The 23,860-nt window shown below is 40.8% G+C and overlaps 1 protein-coding gene across 1 annotated transcript in view; it reads right to left on the bottom strand.

Moving 5' to 3' along the window:
* ADARB2 (adenosine deaminase RNA specific B2 (inactive)) overlaps positions 1-23,860 on the bottom strand; it is a 411,353-nt gene that overhangs the window by 82,600 nt on the left and 304,893 nt on the right. Inside the window, exons 5-6 of the mRNA XM_040352667.1 lie at positions 10,741-10,909; positions 4,972-5,123 (exon numbers count right to left, since the gene is read on the bottom strand). Coding sequence (XP_040208601.1) covers positions 4,972-5,123; positions 10,741-10,909 — 321 coding nt within the window. The remainder of the gene's footprint in view (positions 1-4,971; positions 5,124-10,740; positions 10,910-23,860) is intronic.

The raw sequence follows: 23,860 nt of genomic DNA, 5'->3' as shown, positions 1-23,860 counted from the left end.
TGGACGTATCCCAGTGCGCATGCTCCAAATGACGTCGGCAAATCGTCATGCTTTCGACGTGAACGTAAATTACGGCCTGCCCCATTCACGGACGAGTTACGCAAACGACGTAAAATTTGAAAAATTCAACGCGGTTCCGACGTCCATACTTAACATTAGCTGCGCCATGTTTTTGGTGGTTTATCTGTACGCCTGAAAACCACTTACGTAAACGGCGTATCTGTACTGCGACGGCCGGGCGTACGTTCGTGAATAGGCGTATCTAGCTGATTTACATATTCTAGGCGTAAATCAGCGTACACGCCTCTAGCGGCCAGCGTAAATATAAAGTTAAGATACGACGGCGTAGGAGACTTACGCCGGTCGTATCTTAGCAATATTTAACCGTATCTCAGTTTGAGAATACGCTTAAATATACGACGGCGGTGATTCAGACTTACGACGGCTTATCTACTGATACGCCTGTCGTAAGTCTTTATGAATCTACCCCACAATGTTTAGAATGTTTGGGGGTTCAAAGTAATTTTCTAGCAAAACATACTGATTTAAATTTGTAAACAACAAGTGTCAGAAAAAGGGCTGATCTTCAAGTGGTTAATCTTAATAGTAGTGACATCATCACTGTGGTGTACATATGCAGACAGAAGAACTGTGGGAGGGGTTTAGCAGGCCCCACCCACTAAAGGCTGCCTGCAGAAAACTATGGGAGGGGGCGGATACAAGACCAGTCACCCTGCAAACAGGGTAAAGAATAGCAGTGACTGGTTCTTTATTAAAGGAAGCTCCTGCAGAGAGGCAGTGTTTCACACTGGATTACTGCACAGATCTGGAAAAAACACACAAATGACACCATGGGGTTGATTTACTAAAACTGGAGAGTGCAAAATGTGGTGCAGCTCTGCATAGAAACCACTCAGCTTCAGTTTTTTTTTTTTTTTTGGTCAAAGCTTAATTAAAATAAATTGAAATTAGAAGCTGATTGGCTACCATGCAGAGCTGCACCAGATTTTGCAATCTCCAGTTTTAGTAAATAAACCTCCAAGGTTCAAGTATGAATACCCATGCCTATTGTATTTTGACAATATTTGCTAAGTCTGGAGTTTAGGTTTAAGGCTCCTTTCACACTGGGGCGCTTTACAGGCGCTATAACGATAAAAATAGCACCTGCAAAGCGCTGCTGTGTCTCCAGTGTGAAAGCCCTGGAGCGGTGCGCTAGCAGGATGGTAAAAAATTTCCTGCTAGCCGCATCTTTGGAGCGGTGAAGGAGCGGTGTGTATACCGCTCCTCCACCGCTCCTGCCCATTGAAATCAATGGGCACCGCGGCTATACCGCCAGTAAAGCTTCGCTGCAGCAGTTCTTTGCGGTAGTTTTAACCCTTTCTCGGCCACTAGTGGGGGTAAAAGTGCCCCGCTAGCGACCAAATATTGCTGCAAAATTTACGGTAATGGTGGACCGCCGACATACCTACCGCCCCAGTGTGAAAGGGGCTTAAGGCTCATGGGGTTCACTGAGTGCAATAGGTTGAATCAGCAGTGATGCTCACCTTGTACCTGGGTGCCAGCACTGCAAAGCATTAACGAGATACCCATACATACGATTGTATTAAATCTTGCTGCTCTTCTTTTATTTCCAGTGGTAACAGTTAAACTCTGGAGGGAAATTCTAGAAGCATACTGAAAACATAGCTGCAGGGATTAGCTGTTTTGTGTTTTCTTTAAGCTTAATCGAGCTTGCCTGCTGTATTACTTAACTCAGCAAAACAGATGTTCAACAATATGCAATATATTGCAATCAACATGAAAAGATGGAAAATATAATAAGTTAAGCAAAAATTTTTTTCAAGCTATAGTAAATTAAATTAGACTGTGAATTAAAATATATTTTTTTTCCAAGGAAACCTATACTTACAGAACACTGAGGATGTCACTGCTAAATTGTGAAAATGCTAGTTGCCGGACCAACTGATTTCATGGTTTTAGTACTTTTGGGGGCACTGGTTTGGGACAAGCATGCTGTTAAGAACTTCTGATTTATCTATGTCTTTTTTGTGTGTTTGTTGTGGGTTATTGATTTAGCATGACATATCATAGCAGTACAATACCTCAGCAGACATAGTGGAGAGAAAACCTGAGAATGCCACCTGCTGGCTGTAAATGGTATAAGAAAAGAAAAGGGAAGCGACCACCTAAGTGCAGTATTAAAATAAACACTTTGGGCCAGATTCAGGTACAAATACGTTACGCTGCGGCGGTGTAACGTATCCCATTTACGTTACACCGCCGCAGGTTTACAGCGTAAGTGCCTGATTCACAAAGCTCTTACCTGTAAACTTGCGGCGGTGTAACGTAAATCCGCTCGGCGCAAGCCCGCCTTATTCAAATGGGACGGGCACCATTTAAATTAGGAGCGTTCCCGCGCCGAACGTTCTACTCATGCTCCGTGTGAAAATTTCTCGACGTGCTTTGCGCAAAATTACGGCGCCCCGACGTTTTTTTTGAACGGCGACGTGCGTTACGCCGTTTCGTATTCCCGGACGTCTTACGCAAAAAAAAAATTGAAATTCGAAGCGGGAACGACGGCCATACTTTAACATGGCTGTTCTAAAGATAAGCCATGAAAAAGCAGGCCTACGTTTGCGACGGGAAAAACCGACTAGCGACGACGTAAGAGATTGCGAGGAACGCGCGTATCTTCGTGGATCGCCGTAATCAGCTAATTTGCATACCCGATGCTGGAAAACTATGCAAACTCCACCCAGCGGCCGCCGGAAAATTACACCTAGGATCCTAAGGCGTACAAAGCCGTATGCCTGTCGGATCTTAGCCAAAAGCCGTTGTATCTTTTTTGTGAATTACAAATAAAAATACGACGCGGCAAATTTGAAAATACGCCAGAGTATCAGTAGATACTCCGGCGTATTTCCTCTGTGAATCTGGGCCTTTATTCTCAAGGATTAAGAACACTCACAGAATACAGAGTAAAAGATCTCTCATCATGTATATTAGCAGCATCGGCCTCGCATTGCTATCCAGCGGAAACCGCCAGGGATCCTGACAGCTGTAGGAGGCATGGAGACAGCATGAACGCCTTGTGGAAACCAGGAAGTCCACCCAGGTGGAAGTGATGTCACCGGGAAAGAGAGAAGGCTGGAAGAAAGGCAAGCCTTCTACAGGCCACAGCTGACAGGATCCCTGGCGGTTCCCATAGGATGGCGATGCTGCTAATATACTCCATATTCTGTGTGTTCTTAATCCTTGAGAATAAAGTGTTTATTTTAATACTGCACTTGGGTGGCGCTTTCCTGTTCCCTTCTTATATCTTGATACAGAGGTGGCCAATACTCTGAGGATGGCAGCCACCGGTGCACAATATAATGCTTTCTAATACTTATGGACCAGTGGCGGTCAGTCCATAAGGGATGTAGGGGTGCCGGCCCCCAAAGTTCATAGAGTGATTTATTTTTAATCAAATGATAATATGGCTAACATTTTTTAACATCTTAAAGTTAGAAAACGTTGGTCATATTATAATTTATTTAAAAATAAATCGTTCTTTGTTTGTGTTGGGCGCCGGAATAATAGGTGTCTATTGGGTCAGTAAATTCTTAACAAGCACATGATGAGCGCCTGAGGCTCTAATTGGCTTATTTTACATTATCCTCTGGGCGCAGAGCACTGCGCCCTGAACCCTCCCACTTTTGATTTTAGCAAATCAAAATTTGCCATTGCGTCACTTCTGGTTTCCGGCTTCTTGTCCAATCGGGAGGCTGAAGATTTGGGACACGGAAACTGCCGGGTATCAGGGAAGCCGTGAAAGCCCAGGCTGGAGGCTCTGTTTGCAGGTAAGGGCCTGGAGGGTTTGTTTGCGCCCCTCAAATTTTTTTAATGTAGACTGTTTTTTTCATCCCTAGTCTCTACCAGTGTACTTATGTACTAGTGTACAATGTACTAAATCTAGTCACTTACGCTCCATGGGCCAGAAGATTCCCATTATTACTATTGGCTGTAAATGGTAGATGCAAGACATTGATATGTAACATTTTAAACTTACCTTACTAAAAAATAAATACAAACTTTTTTAATCTTTATTTTATGTTCCAAAAGTCGCCATACATGGGAAAAATGGCAAACTGTAGCTAAATGTACATTTTTTTTACAAAATATTCATTGCAAAACTTTACAGAATATTTACAAAATATTCTCTACATGTTGACCACTGCTTTCTACACACACAAAGTATATATATATAAAATTAGAGATGCACCAAAATTTCGCTGGCCGAAACATATCAGCCAAGAAAAAGGTGCAAATAATGGCACCGAAAATGCATGCAATCTTGCTTTGATTTTGTCGCAATTCTGCCGCAATTTTACCACGATTTTACTCTGTTAGTGGTGTGTTTTTCATAGTTCATGTGACTCAAAAACGTAACATCAAAAACGTAACATGGGTGCATCATTGATGTGTTCTTGCTGCTTTTTTAGTGCATTTCAACTGGAGTTTTTGGTGCGTATTTTTTTAATGGATCAAAAATTCAGCAAGCAAGATTTTTAACACCACACCGGACCAGTTTGAAGACATACAAAGAATTTAAAGTGATGTATATTTTTTTTAGCTTTTCTTGCAATAAAGGTGGCGATAATGGCCGATAAAAAATTCATATCCATTTAAATTAATAATATTAATATTAATTAAAAAGTCAAATATAATACAATTATATATGAGAATATATATATTCTTAAAGAGTTTCAGTTTCAGGTTTTGGGCCCAGTACATTCTGCATTTGTGGTTTCGGCGCCAACATTTCCATTTGGTGCACCTCTATATAAAATGTAATATGAGTTTGTTAATTATTTCTTATGTATGGAGACTTTTGGGACACCCTGTATATACAAACACATTGAAAACTTAAATTTATTGGTACAGTACAACATTTCCAAAATAGTATTTTTTCTAATACAAAAAACTTACAATCAGATGTGATTTCGTAGGGAGAATTTAGTCGAGCATCTCCACACGGTGACGTACTGATATACAAGTGGAAAATAATATTATCTCTTAGCCGAAAACCTCCTTCTTTTAACCTGATGAAAACAGACCTTTCCGAGTCGCTTCTATGCTTGCTGTGAATAGAAAAGACACATTTATTCAAATAGATTTTTTATAATGAGCATGAATCAAAGCAGTGAGTCAATAGGCAATGACCTCACACCATCCATTCATTATTAATAACACTTTTCATGTCCAAATAGCTCACAAATTATAATAAAACGGTAAACATGAAGGCTTTTTCAAACAGATAAAAAAAAATGTTGATATTTTCAATGGTGCAGCGAGGAGGCAAGAGGTGGAGAAGTTCATAGACGGACCTTTCAAGGTGACGTCTAGTAGCTTAGCCTTCTCTGTTACTATGGTCTCTCTGGACACAAAAGATATTTTAATAGCTTGTTCATAAGGAAAAACAGGTGACATCATACGCTGGAACTTGATGGTTACACTGTGCTGTTTCACTAAATCGGTGAGGTTGAGAAGATGGCGTTATTTTTGAAAGTGACTTAGGGCCAGATCCTCAAAAGGGATACGCCGGCGTATCTACTGATACGCCGTCGTATCCCTGTTTCTATCGTTGGGACTGATCCACAGAATCAGTTTCCAAAAGATAGACAGAAGATCCGACATGTGTAAGGGACTTACACTGCCGGATATTAGGATGCCGCATCCGCCGGTGGGGGCATTTCGCGTCGAAATGCCGCCTCGGGTATGCAAATTAGCACTTACGGAGATCCACAAAGCTTTTCAGCTTCGTTTTTTCTCCGTAAGTTTTAGTTTGCAATCGTAAAATTAGGGCTGCTTTTACAAAGTGTAAACTGTTTACACCTTGTAAAAGCAGAACCTTCTGTCCAGCGACGCGTTTTTTTTTTTGTTTTAAATTTTTTTTTTTTCGCCGTATCTTTTTTTTTTTTCCGACGCAACTTTATTGACCCGGCGCGATCCACAAAGCTCAGCGTAACGTAATTTTGCGCTATGCACGTCGGGAAAATGACATCACGAGCATGCGCAGTACGGCCGGCGCGGGAGCGCGCCTAATTTAAATGGGAATCGCCCCCATTTGAAGAGGAACGCCTTGCGCCGGCGGAATTTAAGTTACACAGCCGAAAATTTCTAGGTAAGTGCTTTGTGGATCGGGCACTTAGGTAGAAATTTTAAGGCAGTGTAACTTAAATGGGAATTTTTACGTTACGCCGGCTCTTTGTGGATCTGGCCCATAGTTCACAGTTAGTCAGGGTTAAAAAAACTACTACAAAAGAAAATCCAAATTGAATTCAACCAAAATGAAGAAAAATATAGAGCATTTAAAAAGCCTGCACAGCCCTAAACTGATAGTGGAGGAATCAACCAATCAGCTATGTATTCTGTATCTCTCAAAGATCCCAATCAAAGATTGCCATTGTTTAGTAATGTTTACCCTTTGCTATAGGCTATTTTGATGGTTCCTTTCTATTGATTGAATGGTTGAATTACTCAAATATTTAGACCTGGTTCATACCAATTCGATCTGACAGTTCAGAATCGCATGACAAGTCACACCCCATTTGTGACAATGGAACTGTTCAAATCATTGCGACTCAAGTCGCAGTGACTTTGAAAAAATGTTCCTGCACTACTTTTCTGTGGTTTGATTGCAACTTGCATTGACTTCTGTTAACATGTTACTAAACCCACAACAGTAAAATCAGTCTGTATATGCGTAAAGCATGCTTGTTATACTCACTGTGGAACCTAAGGGGTTAATCCTATGCATTTTGTAAAAATACTGCTTGATCTTGTATGCACAGATCCTCCCCTCCCTGCACTGTCCTACTGGACAAGTCCCGATAAGACAGAGCCTATGGAGTCAGGCTGCACATGCACAATTTGGTGTGTATCGCTAGAGAGGTTTTTGTTTTTCTTAGGAGGGTGCATGTGATCAGCCCAGGGCCAATTAGCACTGTCCAGACATGTCCAGACAGAGGATCAAGAGCTCTGCAGCCACATAGGACAACTCAGTTCAGTATGAAAACCCCTCCTACAAGCTTCACCAGGAAGAAACTGATAGAAATCACTAGACTGCTAAATACTGCTCTTGAGAAAAGGTATTTAGCAGTTTATATTTACTAAAATTTACTAAAATAATTGCATTTCCATGTTCTGTGTACTGTGGGAGATCAGTTATAGTGAATGCAGGGTCATGGGTTGGTAGCACTTTAAAGGAAGTCACAAGCCGTACAGAAATTGCAGTGATTGGTGGCTTTGAAATCACGCTTTTCAAAGCCACACTGCTGTGAACCTGGGCTCAATTATATTGTTAATATGAAAACTCCACCTTCGCAAACTGACAGTTTGAGATCAACTCTGAATTCCGCTGCTGGTGGTTCCTCTATAGCTGCGTTTCTCAAACTTGTTGCAATAGAGGAACTCTTAAAAAAAAATTTGAGTCTTGTGAAACCCCTGCTATAATAGATGCATCTGAGTTAATTGAGTAAATGCTCCTTATCGTGGTTGTCAGAATGGCACCTTACGGGCTTGTTTACACTTGCTTCAAAACATGGCACTGGACACGCTTATTAAAGGACTCTGAGCGCCAATCAAAGCACCTGTTACTAAATACAATGGTCAGCTTACAGTCCTGTTTACACGTTGTGTTTACTTTGTTCTGCTTCGCTTCAAAAATTATACTCCATTTGGCTTTAGTGGTGCTTCAAAGCATCTTCAAAGCCTCCACAGAAGTCTATGACAAAACTTGCTCGAAGCACCTGCAGCTTTTGTTAGGCTTTTAAACAGCTTTAGCTTAGTTTTAGAGAAATTGCAGGTATACGATATCAATACACACTCAGGGCATCTCCCAAGCTTCATTAAAGCTTCAACCAAAGCATCATTTAAGCACCACGAAGCATCACCAAAGCATCACAGATGTATCGCAGATGCATCGCAGAAGAATCAAAAACACATCAAAAAAGAATGTTGAAGCGGTAGGCACTTGAAGTCGAAGCAAACTTAAAAAAGATCAACGGTGTCATGCCACTGGCTCTGCCAAGTGGCATGGGACGCAGATCTTTGCGGGCACCATCAGATTGGAGGTCAATCAGCCACAGCTCAAAGAATCCCTAACAACATCTGGAGGAAACCAGAAGTGTCATCTATGAGAGTTTAAAGAAGCAACAAAAATATATCACAAGCTAATTTTAATTGTTTATGTCAAAGTTTAATTTTGATATTATCGAAGAGCTGCAGCTGGGTTGGAGAAAATTGTATTATTCACAAGATTGAGCTCGTCAGCAAGACAGAAGAAAGAGAGGGGTGCCAACAATGGTATATTGTTGTCCTTACATTTATTGGTGAGCAAAAACTAAAACAATATGTAATGCATTTTGAATTGTGGGAGGATGACAAGCATTGAGCATGAGAAGGTCGCTGGTGCCCTGGTAAACGCTGTTGCCAGACATGGAAGGGAACTTCTCCAAGTCAGGGTGCCAATCAGATCTCTGCTTGGGTCTGCTACTTCTTATGTCAGAGTGCAATCGATCTTGGGATATGTGTTTCGAGGAGACGATCCTCCCCCTAATGGTCATGCTATTATTTACAAGCTTTTCATAGTTCAAGATTATTCGCCTCTTGCAAGTTTATTTTTCTTTTCTGTTTAGCTTGTCATTTACTGCCCAACATTTAAATATCAGCCTTGGCTTAGTTGAGAAGAGGCAATCTATAAAAGTGCTCTAATTAGACAGTTAATGGTTAGAGCTGAGCTCTGAGATCTCACACCTTTTGAGACCATCTGGTGGAATGGAGTTTGGACTAAAAACATTGCAAGTTTATATCATGTCAACACAGAACTAACAGTGTTTTGCATTTTTGCATTTATTAGGGGTATTTTACATTTGGACTTGGTCGCAAAAGGGTTAACTCATTTTAATGTCAGATAATACACATGTAAAAATTATATATAATAAAGTAGTTGTAAACTCTTACATATACCCATTGCATTGACTATCCGCAGGTAATACAGAGGGGCACATCCCCTTCACACAGCACACAAGAACAGAGCTGAGGCTGTCAATCAGCTGGAGGTCCCTCCCCCTTTTCCTCTTGGTATCAGAAAAACTTATCAGAAGCGATTCATGCTGGTAGCAGAGGAACAAAGCAGCAGACAGAAATGACACTTAGTGCTCTTAATTAGGACAAGTACACACTGTAGAGGGATATGCTTCGTTCATATTTCATGTCTGAGGTTAACTAGCATTTTAAGTAAATCATTGATACTCTAAAGGTGACTATACACTTCATCATTTTCCAAATGATTGGCTATCTATTGGATTTATTAGCAGAAAATCATAAACCAATGCTGATCGAGTGATCCGCCATACACGGACCACAGTGTTCTGCCAATCCAAAATGTATTGAAGTGTATGAAATTAGAGGTGGCTATGCACACATCACTTTTTCATATGGTGGGATATTGATCAGTTTTTTGGCAGAAACACTACATTCCTCACAATATACAAAAAAATTATTGTAGTTCATACACATAGTCATTTTAGCAATATAGACATTGTACAATTGTGTTTTCCACCGCAACAGATTGTACTAATTTTAAGATCAATCAGTAACATTGGGATTTGTCAATAAAAATCACATGATTCTGCTCCCCTGTAGAAGCCGGTGATGGTTGCAGGAGAGAGGAGGAAGCGCCAGCAATGGAGTGGCCTTAGTAACCTATGGGTGACATCACCGCTCCCAGGCATTGCCAGCCATTGTCGAGCATTTACTCCTCTCGCCTGCAGCCGCTGCTGTCTGACATAAGGGGATAATGTGACTGGCCTGGAGTGGGCTGAAAATATATAAGTATATACATCTTTCTTAGACCACATACACACTATTAGATTTTCTGAAGATTTTTGGCTTTAGATTTACCAAAACCATATAATATGAGGTCAAACCTTAAGAGTTTCAATTTGTATGCAACCAGATGCATACAAATTGAAACTCTTAAGGTTTGACCTCATATTACGGTATATGGTTTTGGTAAATCTAAAGCCAAAAATCTTCAGAAAATCTAATAGTGTTTATGGGGCCTAACAGAGGTTAGTCAGCATAGGTGTTAGAAAGGGGGAGGTAGCATTTTTAAGAGTACTTAGATATAGCTTGGAATGCCACTTTAGGAAGGAAAGACAGAACTTATTTTTTTACATAAACTGAAACGACTCCCAAATCCCAAGAAGGGAATAAAAATTTGTAGAAAACGTGTTTAAATGCCAGTTACTATCCATGGGCTGTGGGTGATTTTGCTCTATAAGTTTGTATTAGCTTTAATACATCTGAAACACAAGGACATTTTCAGTACAGAGCAAAAAGTAAATAGCCTAAATCTCGTCACCACAGGAGAAGGCAAATCTAGTTTTCTATCAAGCGTTCAGTCAGTTCATTTCTAAGTTCTTCATGAATTATGTAAACAAATATCTAAAAGTGTCCCTCGACTTGCACTAATCTAATTCCTCATGAAAGGAAATCCGCTTTCATGGACCAAACACTGAAAGATGAAAGCGTATTAAATTGCTTTGCCTACTTCCTCCGTGCGTTGGTCACTCAAAACCAGAGAACAAATAAATAGCTTCATGAAAGAAGCGTGGATCAGACATCTAGAGGACAGACTTGTCCCACTGTAGATCATATAACATGTCTTGTTGTCAGCAGATTTCAATTTACCTCAGATGGAGCTCCAGCTGAGTGTAGAGAAAGTGGATGAAGGCCCTTCTTACTACAACTTCTGCATGGCAGTCATTGACCGCCAGGCCTTGGTCATTGAGATATTCTCCGCCGATACATTTGGTGCCAGATGATAGGGCGATGACCTGAGCTTGCCTCAAGTCTAAACCTGTAAAACAGAAGCACACAAAATTGTTTTTGTTTCTTTACTTCTATTATAAAAATTGAATAAATTCAAATTAAATTAATCCTTAAAATGTACGCTAGGCAGATATGGAAGACACAAATTAACGTAGCTTTGTAATCATTAATATCATTAATGCATTAAATGTATTTTTTTAATGAAATATGCCCACAGGAAGCATGCTAATAGGAAAAGAAAGCAGAGTAACAAAGAGATAACCTCATTGCTGTGCTGCTTCTCCTTGCACTGCCCAGTCACAACCTAGGACAGATGCAGGAAGACTTGGGCTCACAGAAAGTGTGGTATTATTATGATACATGATTTATATAGCGCCAACAGTTTACACGGCGCTTTACAATATAGAAGGGGGGCAGCACAATTATGCCGCGTACACACGCTCGGAATTTCTGACAACAAATGTTTGATGGGAAATTTTGGTCGGAAATTCCGACTGTGTGTAGGCTCCATCAGACATTTGTTGTCGGAATTTCCGACAACAAACATTTGAGAGCTGGTTCTAAAATTTTCCGACAAAATCCATTCTCGTAAATTCCGATCGTGTGTGGATAATTCCAACGCACAAAATTCCACGCATGCTCTGAATTAATTACGAGACGGAAGTGCTCGGTCTGGTAAAACTAGCATTCATAATGGAGATAGCACATTCGTCACGCTGTAACAGACTTATAAGCATGAGGCTAAAAAAAGCGTGAATCGTCTCTCACCAAACTTCTACTAACACAACTGGTATTGAACTTCTCTTTCTAGTGCCATAGTACATGTTGTACTTCACCGTGTTCTTGACGTTCGAAATTTCCGACAACATTTGTGTGACCGTGTGTATGCAAGACAAGTTTGAGCCAAAATCCGTCGGAAATTTATCCACGGATTTGTTGTCCAAATGTCCGATCTTCTGCACGCGGCATTACAGTACAGTTCAATAAAGAAGGTACAGGAGGGCCTTGTAGAGCTTACATTCTAAAGAGAGGGGGTGGTGGTACAAAAGGTAATAGCTGCGGAGAATGATTTGATGGGGATGGCTCTGGGACAATTGTTAGGTGGGTGTGGTATAGGCTTCCTCGAATAAATGATTTTTCAGGGATCTCCTATAGGTGGGCAGGGTAGGGGCTGATCGGACATACTGGGGCAGGGAGTTCCAGAGGATGGGAGAGGCTCTGGAGAAGTCTTGAACGTGAGCATGGGAGGAGGTAACAAGGGAGCTAGAGAGCAGGAGGTCCTGGGAGGTGTGTGTTAAAGTGTGTTAAATTTTGCTGGCCTTTAGACTGAGGACATCTAGTGGTAAAAAAAAGTACTGGTGGAATTTTCTGAAAGGAAGCTGAAATTTTAAGCAATTGCTCATGTTTATTGTTTATCTTTCATTTTACAAAAGTTTTATTGACAATAAGCAAACTTTACATCCAAAAAAAAAAAAAAAAGCCAACCGAGGCCATGTTGACATTCCAAACAGTACAATGCACACATCCACTGAACAGAATAATAAAGACATAGCCAAGAATAGTACAACAAAATATACAGTATATACAAATAGACCTAAAGGACAAACAAAGATTTTAAAGGCCGTCATGTAAAATTCACACAAACACATCTGAGCTTACTTGCTCAGGTTAGGATTTTTTACAATAAACAGGACTACCCTCCTAGGGATACCCAGCAGGTTACCGGAAAAAAAATATTATTTGAAGGAGCGCCAGAACAAATGATAAAAGAGTGCAAATTAATTTATTGGTTAACACAAAAAAAATAAAAAACAGCCAACACATTTTGGATGGCAGAAAAAACTAAGGCTTCAGTTAAAATAGGAAACTTAAATGGACTCAAAATAAGGCTATCCTGTATGACTCTATGTAGGGAATCTACTGCTAGATTAGGAAAGTCACTGGCCGGCAGCATCGGTGTGAGCAATCAAGGTAAGAAACTGTGTTGGCTCCACCTGACTCCTACCAGCAGCCAATGCACAGGATGAACAAGACCAAGGATGGCCATGTAACATCTCTTTCACTCTTGTTTTCAGGTAGACAGCCTTAGATAAATATTAAAAACGGGAAAGAAAAATGGGTAGCAGGCAAAGGGAAAGTATAAAAATATACACTATATTACCAAAAGTATTGGGACGCCTGCCTTTACACGCACATTAACTATAATGGCATCCCAGTCTTAGTCAGTAGGGTTCAATATTAATTTGGCCTACCATTTGCAGATTTAACAGCTTCAAAACTTCTGGAAAAGCTGTCCACAAGGTTTAGGAGTGTGTCTATGGGAATTTTTGACCATTCTTCCAGAAGCGCATTTATGAGGTCAGGCACTGATGTGGACGGGAAGGCCTGGCTCGCAGTCTCTGCTCTAATTCATCGCAAAGGTGTTCTATTGGGTTGAGGTCAGAACTCTGCGCCTCCACACCAAACTCACTCATCCGTGTTTTTATGGACCTTGTTTTGTGCACTGGTGCACAGTCATGTTGGAACTGGAAGGGGCCATAAATGTCTTGGCATGCTGATCCCCCAAGAGTTTCCTTTACTGGAACTAAGGGGCCAAGCCCAAACCCTGAAAACAAAACATACCATAATCCCCCCACCAAATGATTTGGACCAGTGCACAAAGCTGCAATTCTAGGCCGGCCGCTAGGTGGCGAGGCCATTGCGGCCGGCGTAGAATATGAATACTTATGGCGATCCCCGAACGTCCGAACGGCCCTTCGATCTAACTCTACGTCGTTTCCGTCGAGTTACGCTGCGTAAAACTAGGGCTGAGCCCTAGTTGTCTTAAGCCATGTTAAGTATGGCCGTCGTTCCCGCGTTGAAATTTAAACATCAACGTCGTTTGCGTAAGACGTCCGTGAATGGCGCTGGACGCCATTTACGTTAACGTCTAAGCAAATGACGTCGGTGCAACGTCATTTAGCGCAATGCACGTCGGGTAATTTACCCGACGGAGCATGCGCAGTACGTCCGGCGCGGGAGCGCGCCTAATTTAAATGGGACTCACCCCATTCGATTGGGCCCGCCTTGCGCCGGACGGATTTAGGATACACCGCCGCAAATTTCCAGGTAAGTGCTTTGTGGATCGGGCACTAACTTGGGAAATTTGCGGCGGTGTAACTTAAATCGTTTAAGTTACGTTGCGCCTGGGCTACGTGAATCTGGCCCCTAGTGTAGATTACTGCATACTAGAGTTCTGCTTAAAAGTGTATCTATGGCTAATTTTTTTGTTTTTTTCAAATGAAGTAAGAAAAAATTAGAACTTTGCGTTTTTATTTCTATGCCGTCTGTTTCCTATTGGGGAGATTTTTTAGCTTAATTGTTTACTGTTTTCTCCAGCACTACAGGTGCTCTTAAAGGACAGTTGCCTCTACAGACACAGCAGTGTTTGCAGAAGCTATGGATACATCGACTCGTTAAATAAAAGGCTTCTAACTAACTTTTCTTGTTCAATCAATAACTACATCCTTGGAGTACACATATTATATGAGGCAATAAACATCTCCCACTGAAGGGAACAAACGAGCGCGTTGTTTATGGGCTTCTAAAGCTACTGCTGATAGTTACAGAATCCTTATAAATGTACCTATCACTGGAAGTACTAAATAAAAACCAGAAATCACATTCAGTTCTTTTCTAGTGTAGCTGGAACAAAGATTTCAGATAAATCATTTTTCCTGCCACTGACTTGGTTCAAGGCTAGAAGGGCTGTTGGGTAAATAGAAAACATGAAGAAATGGCAACAAGGTTTTAACAATTTGTATAAGCTGAACTCCAAGCAAACAGCTAAATGGATGGAATATATAAATTATAGATATATTACTTGCCGAAGGATTTGAAATTGTGTCCATTTATTCAAGAGATTTACAAAGCCCTGTCACATAGCAGAGCCAGACTGGAGACCTGACTTAACCGAACCAAGTCTTGTTCTGCCCAAAGCCTGTGACTGGACAGTAGATTGATGAGCTCATCTGTCTGACATTTTGCTTTCTCCGTTAGTACATGAGCACTGTAGCACAATGAACTGGCTTTTTTTTTTTTGTATAAACGTTTTATTAGAAAAACAAGGGTGTACAATGGAGAAATTCCAAATGTAGTACCAATTCACAAAGAAAACCAAAATATATAAAAAAACTAATTTCTTTCTCAGTTTAGGCCGATATGTATTCTTATGCATATTTTTTGCATAATTTTGGTAAAAAAAAAATCTCAATAAGCGTATATTGATTGGTTTGCACAAAAGTTATAGCGTCTACAAAATAAGGGATAGATTCATGGCATTTTTTTAATATTTTTTTTTAAATTAGTAATGGAGGTGATCAGCGATTTTTATTGTGACTGCGACATTATGGCAGACACATTAGACACTTTTGACACTATAAAAATTCACTGATTACTGTGTAAATTACACTGGCAGGGACGGGGTTAAACACTAGGGGGCGATCAAGGGGTTAAGTGCGTCCTAGGGAGTGATTCTAACTGTAGGAGGGCTGGGCTACCACTGACATGATACCGATCACTGCTCCCGATGACAGGGAGCAGTAGATCACTTGTCCTATCACTAGGCAGAACAGGGAAATGCCTTGTTTACATAGGCATCTCCCTGTTCTGCAGCTCTGTGTCACGATCGCGGGACACTGGTGGACATCGAGTCCGCGGGGCAGGTCACGGAGTATGTGGCGGGACGCGTGCAGCGATTTATAGGGGACGTACCTGTATGCCCATTTGCGCAGCCGAGCTATTGTCCTCATGTACATCGTCGTGTGCTGGTCGGCAAGCGGTTAAATAGCCAGTACACAAGCAAATCTATAGGTTTGAAAATTGCAGAAACGGAGAACAAAGGAGCTGGTATTTAGGTCTCTAATTCTCCCATGAACCGCAAACGACCATGCTAATCCACTCCTTTCCCTCCCATAAGCCCTAAGCCCAAAAGGGGCCAAGGGCGCAAGGAGATAGAGAGCTCGCTCCTACAATGAAAATCTCCAATGGGGGGGGGGGGCTGTACTCAAAATCCTACTGAATTGTAGAAAGAAATAAGTGGAAACGGGAAAAGGGGTTCTGGAAGTCAGAAATTAGTGGAGAAAAAAAAAGAAGAAGGGGGTGGAATAATGACGAGGGGGGGGAGGGGAATAATGACATTAGAAGGGAATCCAGGAGCATCATGGTTTTTTATTCTGCTTCTCCTTCCCACAGTCTAAGCATTATTATACAGGGAATTATAGGAGACTGACACACGTCCCATTAAGGTATCAGGGTTACCAACCTCCCGCAGCATTTTTTACTGACAAAACATGGAAAATTTACTGACTAAGAACATTTTTTACTGACAACCTGAAAAATTACAGAACTCCTATTGAAAACTAACACAGTGAATATTTGAACAGTATAAACATGATATGCAAACACTGAAAATACCCATAACAAAATAATTTGCATGATTACACTTAAAAAGTCAACACGTCATGAAATTATCAGCCCCTCATATTTACTGACAGTTGTAAATTAAAAAAAAACGATTTTTAAAAACTGTCAGTAAATTTACTGGTGGTTGGCAACCCTGGCAGGTACCCTCACAAGTTGTTTTTAAAAACAAATGTAATAATTTGGGAGAAGAGGATCTGTTCTGTTTGAGATCTGTAAATGGAGGAGGAGTTCCGTCACTCAATTCCCCCTTCTCCTCTTTTTACAGAAAACAATACATGGTGTGATAGTAGTAAGGCAAGCTCTATGAATGGAGGAGTAGGCAGAAGTGGGTGGGCAGACATCTCAACTTTTGAACTTCCTGTGAGTAGCAGCAGCTTCTGTTGACCTTTACAGTGCCGGAGGATAGCAGATCAAGGCAATATTGGGTGGCTGTAAAGGAGCAACTGAAGGAAGATATTTATCAGAAGCAACCATTGGTGGCTAGAGGGATGAACAACAGTACACATAAATAATGCGTCTGGTGCTGTATGCCCCTCCTCCAAAAAAACAAACAAACAAAAAAGAATGGCCAGGTTTATTAATTTATTTAGTATTTTTGGGATCTGTCTAAAATTCAGTTTTAAGTTTCATGTATTTTACGGCTTCTATTCACAAGATTTTTTTTCTCATTTTGCTTAAAGGGGTTGTAAAGGTAGAAATGTTTTAACTGTTAATTAATCTATGTTAGGTACTCATATCGAAAAATGTAATAACTTTCATTAAAATCATTTTTTTACCTGTGAAAATAGAGCTTGTTTTTCATCCTCCTGCTTTCCTCTATCGTTTCTCTCCCCTATTTCCGTGTTTGCGACCTCACGGCAAGCACCGAACGTTTTTCCCATTAGGCTTAGCGGCATTGCGCATGCGCATTGCCATTTTTTCGCCTAATGAGAACGAGCAACGTTCTCGTCCACACGCCGCGGATTGACTAAAGGCATCAAAGGGCGGAGTTAAGGTGGGCCAGTAAAGCTTAAACCAATGCACGGGAGGCAGAGTTAAAGCGTCTAGACATGCCCACTTATCCCCTGCCTCCGTGCCTGTGAAACGTTCACAGCGTCTTCACGCAGCGCTGTAGTTCAAGGGAGGGAGCGAGCACAATCACTTTCCACCAAGCATAACGGCTCAGATGCTGATGGAAAGCTGACGGAAGAGGGACAGGAAGTGACTTTTTAAAACATTGATTAATGACATTTTGAGGGGAAAACGAAGAAACACGTAAGTAAAATAGCAATGCACTAGCTTATAGCAAGCTAGTTAGACATTAAAAAACGAACCTTTACAACCCCTTTAACAGAAACATTGGTCCTCCATAAATAAATCCTCATTGCTAAAGTAACACAGGTTCCAAAACCCAAAGGTGTAGCTAAAAGTTGGCAGGTTTCTGAGAAACATCTAAAAGAGACCTTTTTATATCTCAGATAAAAATCGCTGACGGTTTGTTCAATTGTAAGAGCTGCTGCTCTTCAGTAAACTGTAACATAGCTTTTACTTTTTCATTAAACCCAAAGGCTGAAACAGCAAAAGACAAAACATAAGTGGTGCTTTACACCGTGTGCAGCGTGACCGCCAAGACTTAAAGCAAACCTTGAAGTAAAATGCAAAAAAACCCTATAGGGAAACAAAATAAATACACTTACATTACCCCGGACTTCTGCCTGTGGAGCCTTATGCCGCGTACACACTATCGGAAATTCCGACAACAAAACCGTGGATTTTTTTCTAAGGAATGTTGGCTCAAACTTGTGTTGCATACACACGGTCACACAAATGTTGTCGGAAATTCCGAACGTCAAGAACGCGGTCACGTACAACACTACGACAAGCCGAGACAAATGAAGTTCAATGATTCCGAGCATACGTAGGATTTTTGTGCGTCGGAATTGCATGACAGAAAAATTGAGAACCAGCTCTCAAACATTTGTTGTCGGAAATTCCGACAGCAAATGTCCAATGGAGCATACACACGGTTGGAATACCCATTTGTTGTTGGAAATTCCAATCTTGTGCATAAAGAATTATACTATCCTTTCAAGAAGAGGAGTAATATCACAAGCCACTTTTGTGAAATTTTGTGAGATTTTGGATACTCAATTTTCCCAGGATTTCTTGGAAAGAAGGTGACGTCGCCCCTGAAAAAAAGAAAGGTATGTAGGGTAGGTATATTTATTGGCTGTTTTCCTGAATTTTATTTTTATTTTTATTACAGTAATGCTGCTACGAATATTTGGGGAGGGGTCCTAATAAGTGGACTTTGAATTTTACTTCAAGGTCATCTTTAAAGGACCAGGAACAGTTGCATTTTTTAATGGCCTCAAATTTCTCTTAATGTAAAGATGAATAAGAATATTGCTAACTTGTCCAAGCCATGGGACTAAAGCCTCGTATACATGGTTCGATTGTTGGCAGGGCATTGTCTGTTGACAGACTGTTGTCCTAAAATCTTGCCGTAAGTACGCTCCTTTTGACAACTGTTGTCCAATTTTTCACCAACAAATGTTGGATGACAGGCTAGTAAATATTCGGCTGACAACGGTTTGACGTCTGATTTTCGTATGGTCAGTACACAAATCCGTCACACAAAAGTCGAAAGTACAAACACCCATGCTCGGAATCAGTGCTCACCAAACATGAAATTAGCAGAAGGGTCCCAAATATTGGCGCTCAAGAGCTGAAATTCCCCGTAGTACGTTACTACGTTCGTGTTTGTGGCATGACAACTTGTGTTTGCTACAAAGATAGATTACTCTGATTTATTTTTGCATTTCATAAGAAGTTTTAGATCAGTTTCCTTTTTACAGAAGGCTTAGTAATGAATGCATTGCTGTCTCTATTGGGAATGTATGAAAAAAAGGATACCAGGACTGGTTATAGAAAGTATAGGCCAATGAAAAAATAATCAGCAATACATAGGTTTGATAAGGATAGTTGTGTTGTTCATTTGATGCAAAGTCTATAAGTAATTAGGCACTGGACACGTTTGATGCCAACAAAGTAAGCATCCAGTTTTAGGGAGTATTAGAGAGGTTACATTAGTTTAGTTTAAAAGGGTAAGAAAATACATCACACAAAATATAATGTTAAGCCTCATACACACGATCGGACTTCAAACAAACTTTTCCGTGGATTTTTGTTTGGAGGGAGTTGGCCGGGCACACCCATAGCATACACACGGCAGGACTTTTCTGCAAACTTTCCCAAAACTTTCCCAACATCACGTGATTTTTCTGCTCTTTTCTGCTCTTTACCGCCACCCTTTGGTCAACTTCTGCTATTGTTGGTTGATTTTAACATTGGTTCTGGGCATGCGTGTCTGATGGATTTCTGTACACACTATAGGACTTTTGTTGCCAAAAAGTTTGTCCATTTGCAGAGCAAACTTTTGTCCGATGAAAACCAAAAAAGTTTGTCCGATTGAGCACACGGTAGGATTTTTTTAAAGAAGTCCTCATTTTGAAGCTTGTTGTCGGCCTGGGGGCACAAAGTGGTTAAATAGAAATCACACTTTATTAAACTAAAAAGAGGAGAGCTTTTAGGCTCCATGCACACTGAAGCTAAAAAAAGCTATAAAAAAATGCCAGTAGCTTTGCAGGGAGCCTTTCAAAGTTTTTTTTAGCATTTTTGCAATAGCTTTAACCACTTCAATACATGGCTTTAATACCCACCTCCATACCGGGCCTATTCTGGCACTTCTCTCCTACATGTACAAATCATCATTCTTTTGCTAGAAAATTAATCAGAACCCCCAAACATTATCTATGTTTTTTAGCAGACACCCTAGGGAATAAAATGGCGGTCATTGCAACTTTTTATCTTGCACTGTATTTGCGCAATATTTTTTCAAACGCCTTTTTTTTGGAAAAAAATTGTTTCATGAATTAAAAAATAACAAAACAGTAAAGTTAGCCCAATATTTTTGTAAAATATGAAAGATGATGTTACGCCAAGTAAATAGATTCATAACATGTCATGCTTTAAAATTGTGCACACATTAATGGAATGGCGCCAAACTTTGTTACTTAAAAATCTCCATAGGCGACGCTTTAATTTTTTTTACAGGTTACCAGTTTAGAGTTACAGAGGAGGTCTAGTGCTAGAATTGCACACACTCTAACGCAAGTGGCGACACCTCACATGTGTGGTTTGAACAACGTTTAAATACGATGGCACGGGAGAGCCCGGAGAAGCACCGGAAGCAGCGGAACCGCCGCTATGATCATTCTTATGGTGCGCAGGATCGCCGCCGGAACACAATGATATCTGAATGATGCCTCTAGGTGCAGGCATCATTCAGATATCACCGCACAAAGTACAGGACGTCATATGACGTCCACCCGGGATAAGAGATCCCCTTTTTTTACGTCATATGACGGTGTGCGGTATTGAAGTAGTTAATCAGCATTTTTCAGTGTAGCATTTTTTTTTTTTACTTTTATTTTTCAATGGATAAAAAAAACGATATTTTAGATCGTTTTTGAGCGTTTTTCTGCGTTTTGCGGGTTTTAGCATTTTTTCCAACCGCAAAACGGGACTTTGAACGCAAATTTCGGGCGTTCAGAAAAAAGCCAATAAACTCCAAAGCTCATTAACACTAAAAAACGCCCAGGTGTGCATGGGCACATAGGCTAACATAGAGTTCAGTTTATGGGCTTTAAAAAAAAAGCCAAAACTACTACAGTTTATCAGCTTCAGCCCTGGTTCACACTGGGCTGCGGGAGTGAAGCCGTGCGAGTTCAGCTGAACTCGCACGATTTCACTCCCGCTGGCAGTCCCGATTTCGGCCGCGATTTAAGAGACATCTGTGCAGGTTTCTGCACAGATGTCTATGTAAATCGCGCCCCTAAATCGCAAAAAGTAGTACAGGAACTACTTTTTGAAATCGGTGCAGCGCCGCAGATGCGGCGTCGCACCGATTAGGACGGTGTCATTGCCGACAATTGCCGGCAAATGCCGCCGATTTGAGATGCGATTTCACAAGTGAAATCGCATCTCAAAGCGAACCAAATCGTACCCAGTGTGAACCTGGGCTCCGTGTGCATGGAGCCTTCTACTTTATATTGCTGAACTTATCTTTTAATGATACACAATGATATTGTAAAACAGTGTAATCATCAAGCGTTTTAAAGCAACTCACTGTATTCAACCAAATATTAAAGACTAAATGTCTGCAAAATATTAAACATGCAATAGTTCCATATAAAACACAATAGCAAGGAGAAACTCTAGCTTTTAGATGTGTCCAAAGGCATATTTATCTTGAGTGCAGCTATTCAGCCATGGCACAGTTGTTTACTGCAGATAATATAGAAAAATACACTTTAATTCTGCAAATGGCTTTTAGTATCTGTGTGTTTTAGTGTGTGTCTCTTCCTTAGCAGTACATATAAGTGGGTTTTGTGCTGCATCTGGTGGTGGTCAGTGTTTGGTTTTAAGATGAAATAGATAAATGCTCAAGACATTTCATGTGTCATCTTAACCTTGCTTGTAATGGTCTGTCATCAGCAGTTTGCGATTCAATGCACTGGAGTGCAGGTAAGTACTCGGATAAACTGTAGGAGACGAAAAGCTGAGCACATAATGACCAGCTCTAGCTTATTGCTGTGTGGTCAAGAATAGCAGTCGACCTAGGAACAAAAGACATTGATTTGTTGACCTGGGGACATCTACTACCATTAACACTGTTCTGTAGTTTTCCTATGTACACAGATGACATTTTTGTCTCTTCCAGATTCTAGCTTAAGATGACCAGATTTTAAAAATGAAATCCAGGGACATATTTTTTTTTACTAGTAATGGCGGCAATCAGCAACTCTCTGCCGGTCACCGCCGCCGCCCGCCTCACAGCCTGTCGAGTCTCACTCTACAGGCCCCGGCTACTACTGGGTGGGGAGCGGAGGAAGATCAATCCGCCAGGGAAGGCAAGGAGATAGGCAGGCCGCTGGCCGGGACTTGAGCCAAGGCAGAAGAACATGCGAAGGGAGCAGAACAGGCATGTACCCGAAACTGAAGAAATATTTCCTCTGCTCTGACCAGCACATGATCATCAGAAAGGGGCACAGATATTGAAACTACACCCCCCCCAAGCTAGTAGGATTGGCAGAGCGGGGGGGGGGGTGTAATTCAGATTATTTAATTTTAATTCTGCACTGACTGTCTTTAAAATTGCCCCAGCCCTTGTTCAAATCCAATCCGGGGACAAAACCGGGGACAGATTTGGTCCGGGGACAGTATCCTCACTCCGGAAACCGGGGATGTCTGGTCACCCTATTCTAGCTGTCTTCTTTTTTTGTACAGGTTACAGTGACACTCACTCTTGTGGTCCTACAGTACTACTTTTTGTAACTGTGTGTAGCCCTTCTATTCATTTCCAGTGCCCTAAAATTATTTGTCACATGTCTAAATAGGTGCTCATTTATTATCCACTTCAATACTGGGCCCTTTTAAACCCTTCCTGCACAGGCCAATTTTCAGCTTTCAGCACTGTCACACTTTGAATGACACTTGCCCAGTCATGCAGCACTGTACCAATAAGAAACTTATAATTTTTTTTTCAAACAAATAGAGTTTTATTTCGGTGGTATTCAAGAGGCCACAATCTATGGTATATATACAAATTGTGGAAAAATGGAGGGAAAGGGGATACATTGCGGTGCATATATGTAGGTAGTAATGACGAGAAAGAACAATGTCTTATGTAAAAAATTACAAAAATAATTGTATTCAATACATAGAAGTATACAAAAAATACATATTAAAATCTATGATTCATTTTATTTCATGGATACCAATGGTCATCAACATGCGGGATTGTAGTTAACTTGAGAAAACAGGAAGATCGTATTTCCCTACATGTTTCGTGGGTTCCGCTTCCTCAGGGGAAAACGTCATCCATATTTAAATTTATAACTACAAGGATCCGCAGAAATCAAGGCTGGGCGACCCTCTGGGGCGTGGGCTGAAGTGTGCAGACCCTTGTATGGAATCAAGGGAAATTTCAAGGTAGGTCCCAACAGGACACTTTCAAAAGATACAGTAAAGAGCAGAAAGGCGAATAGGGCAAAAAAGGCAGTTGGTGTATTTCTAAGCCTCCATCATCCTAGGCACGCCAGGAATGAGAAAAGGATGTTTTGCGCGTATGCTGCCACAAAACTGTATTAGATGCACTCTCCCACCGTCACAGCAAAAACGCCCACAGCTTCCTGGGAGCCCAGTCTTGATTTCTGCGGATGCTTGTAGTTATAAATTTAAATATGGATGTCGTTTTCCCCTGAGGAAGCGGAACCCGCGAAACATGTAGGGAAATACGATCTTCCTGTTTTCTCAAGTTAACTACAATCCTGCATGTTGATGATCAAATAAAATGAATCATAGATGTTAATATGTATTTTTTGTATACTTCTATGTATTGAATTAAATTATTTTTGTAATTTTTTACATAAGACATTGTTCTTTCTCATCATTACTACCTACATATATGCAC

Source organism: Rana temporaria, chromosome 5, assembly GCF_905171775.1.
Source record: "Rana temporaria chromosome 5, aRanTem1.1, whole genome shotgun sequence".
NCBI lineage: Eukaryota > Metazoa > Chordata > Amphibia > Anura > Ranidae > Rana > Rana temporaria.
The sequence above is the reverse complement of the archived record's forward strand: the minus strand, read 5'-3'. Positions and strand labels throughout refer to the sequence as shown.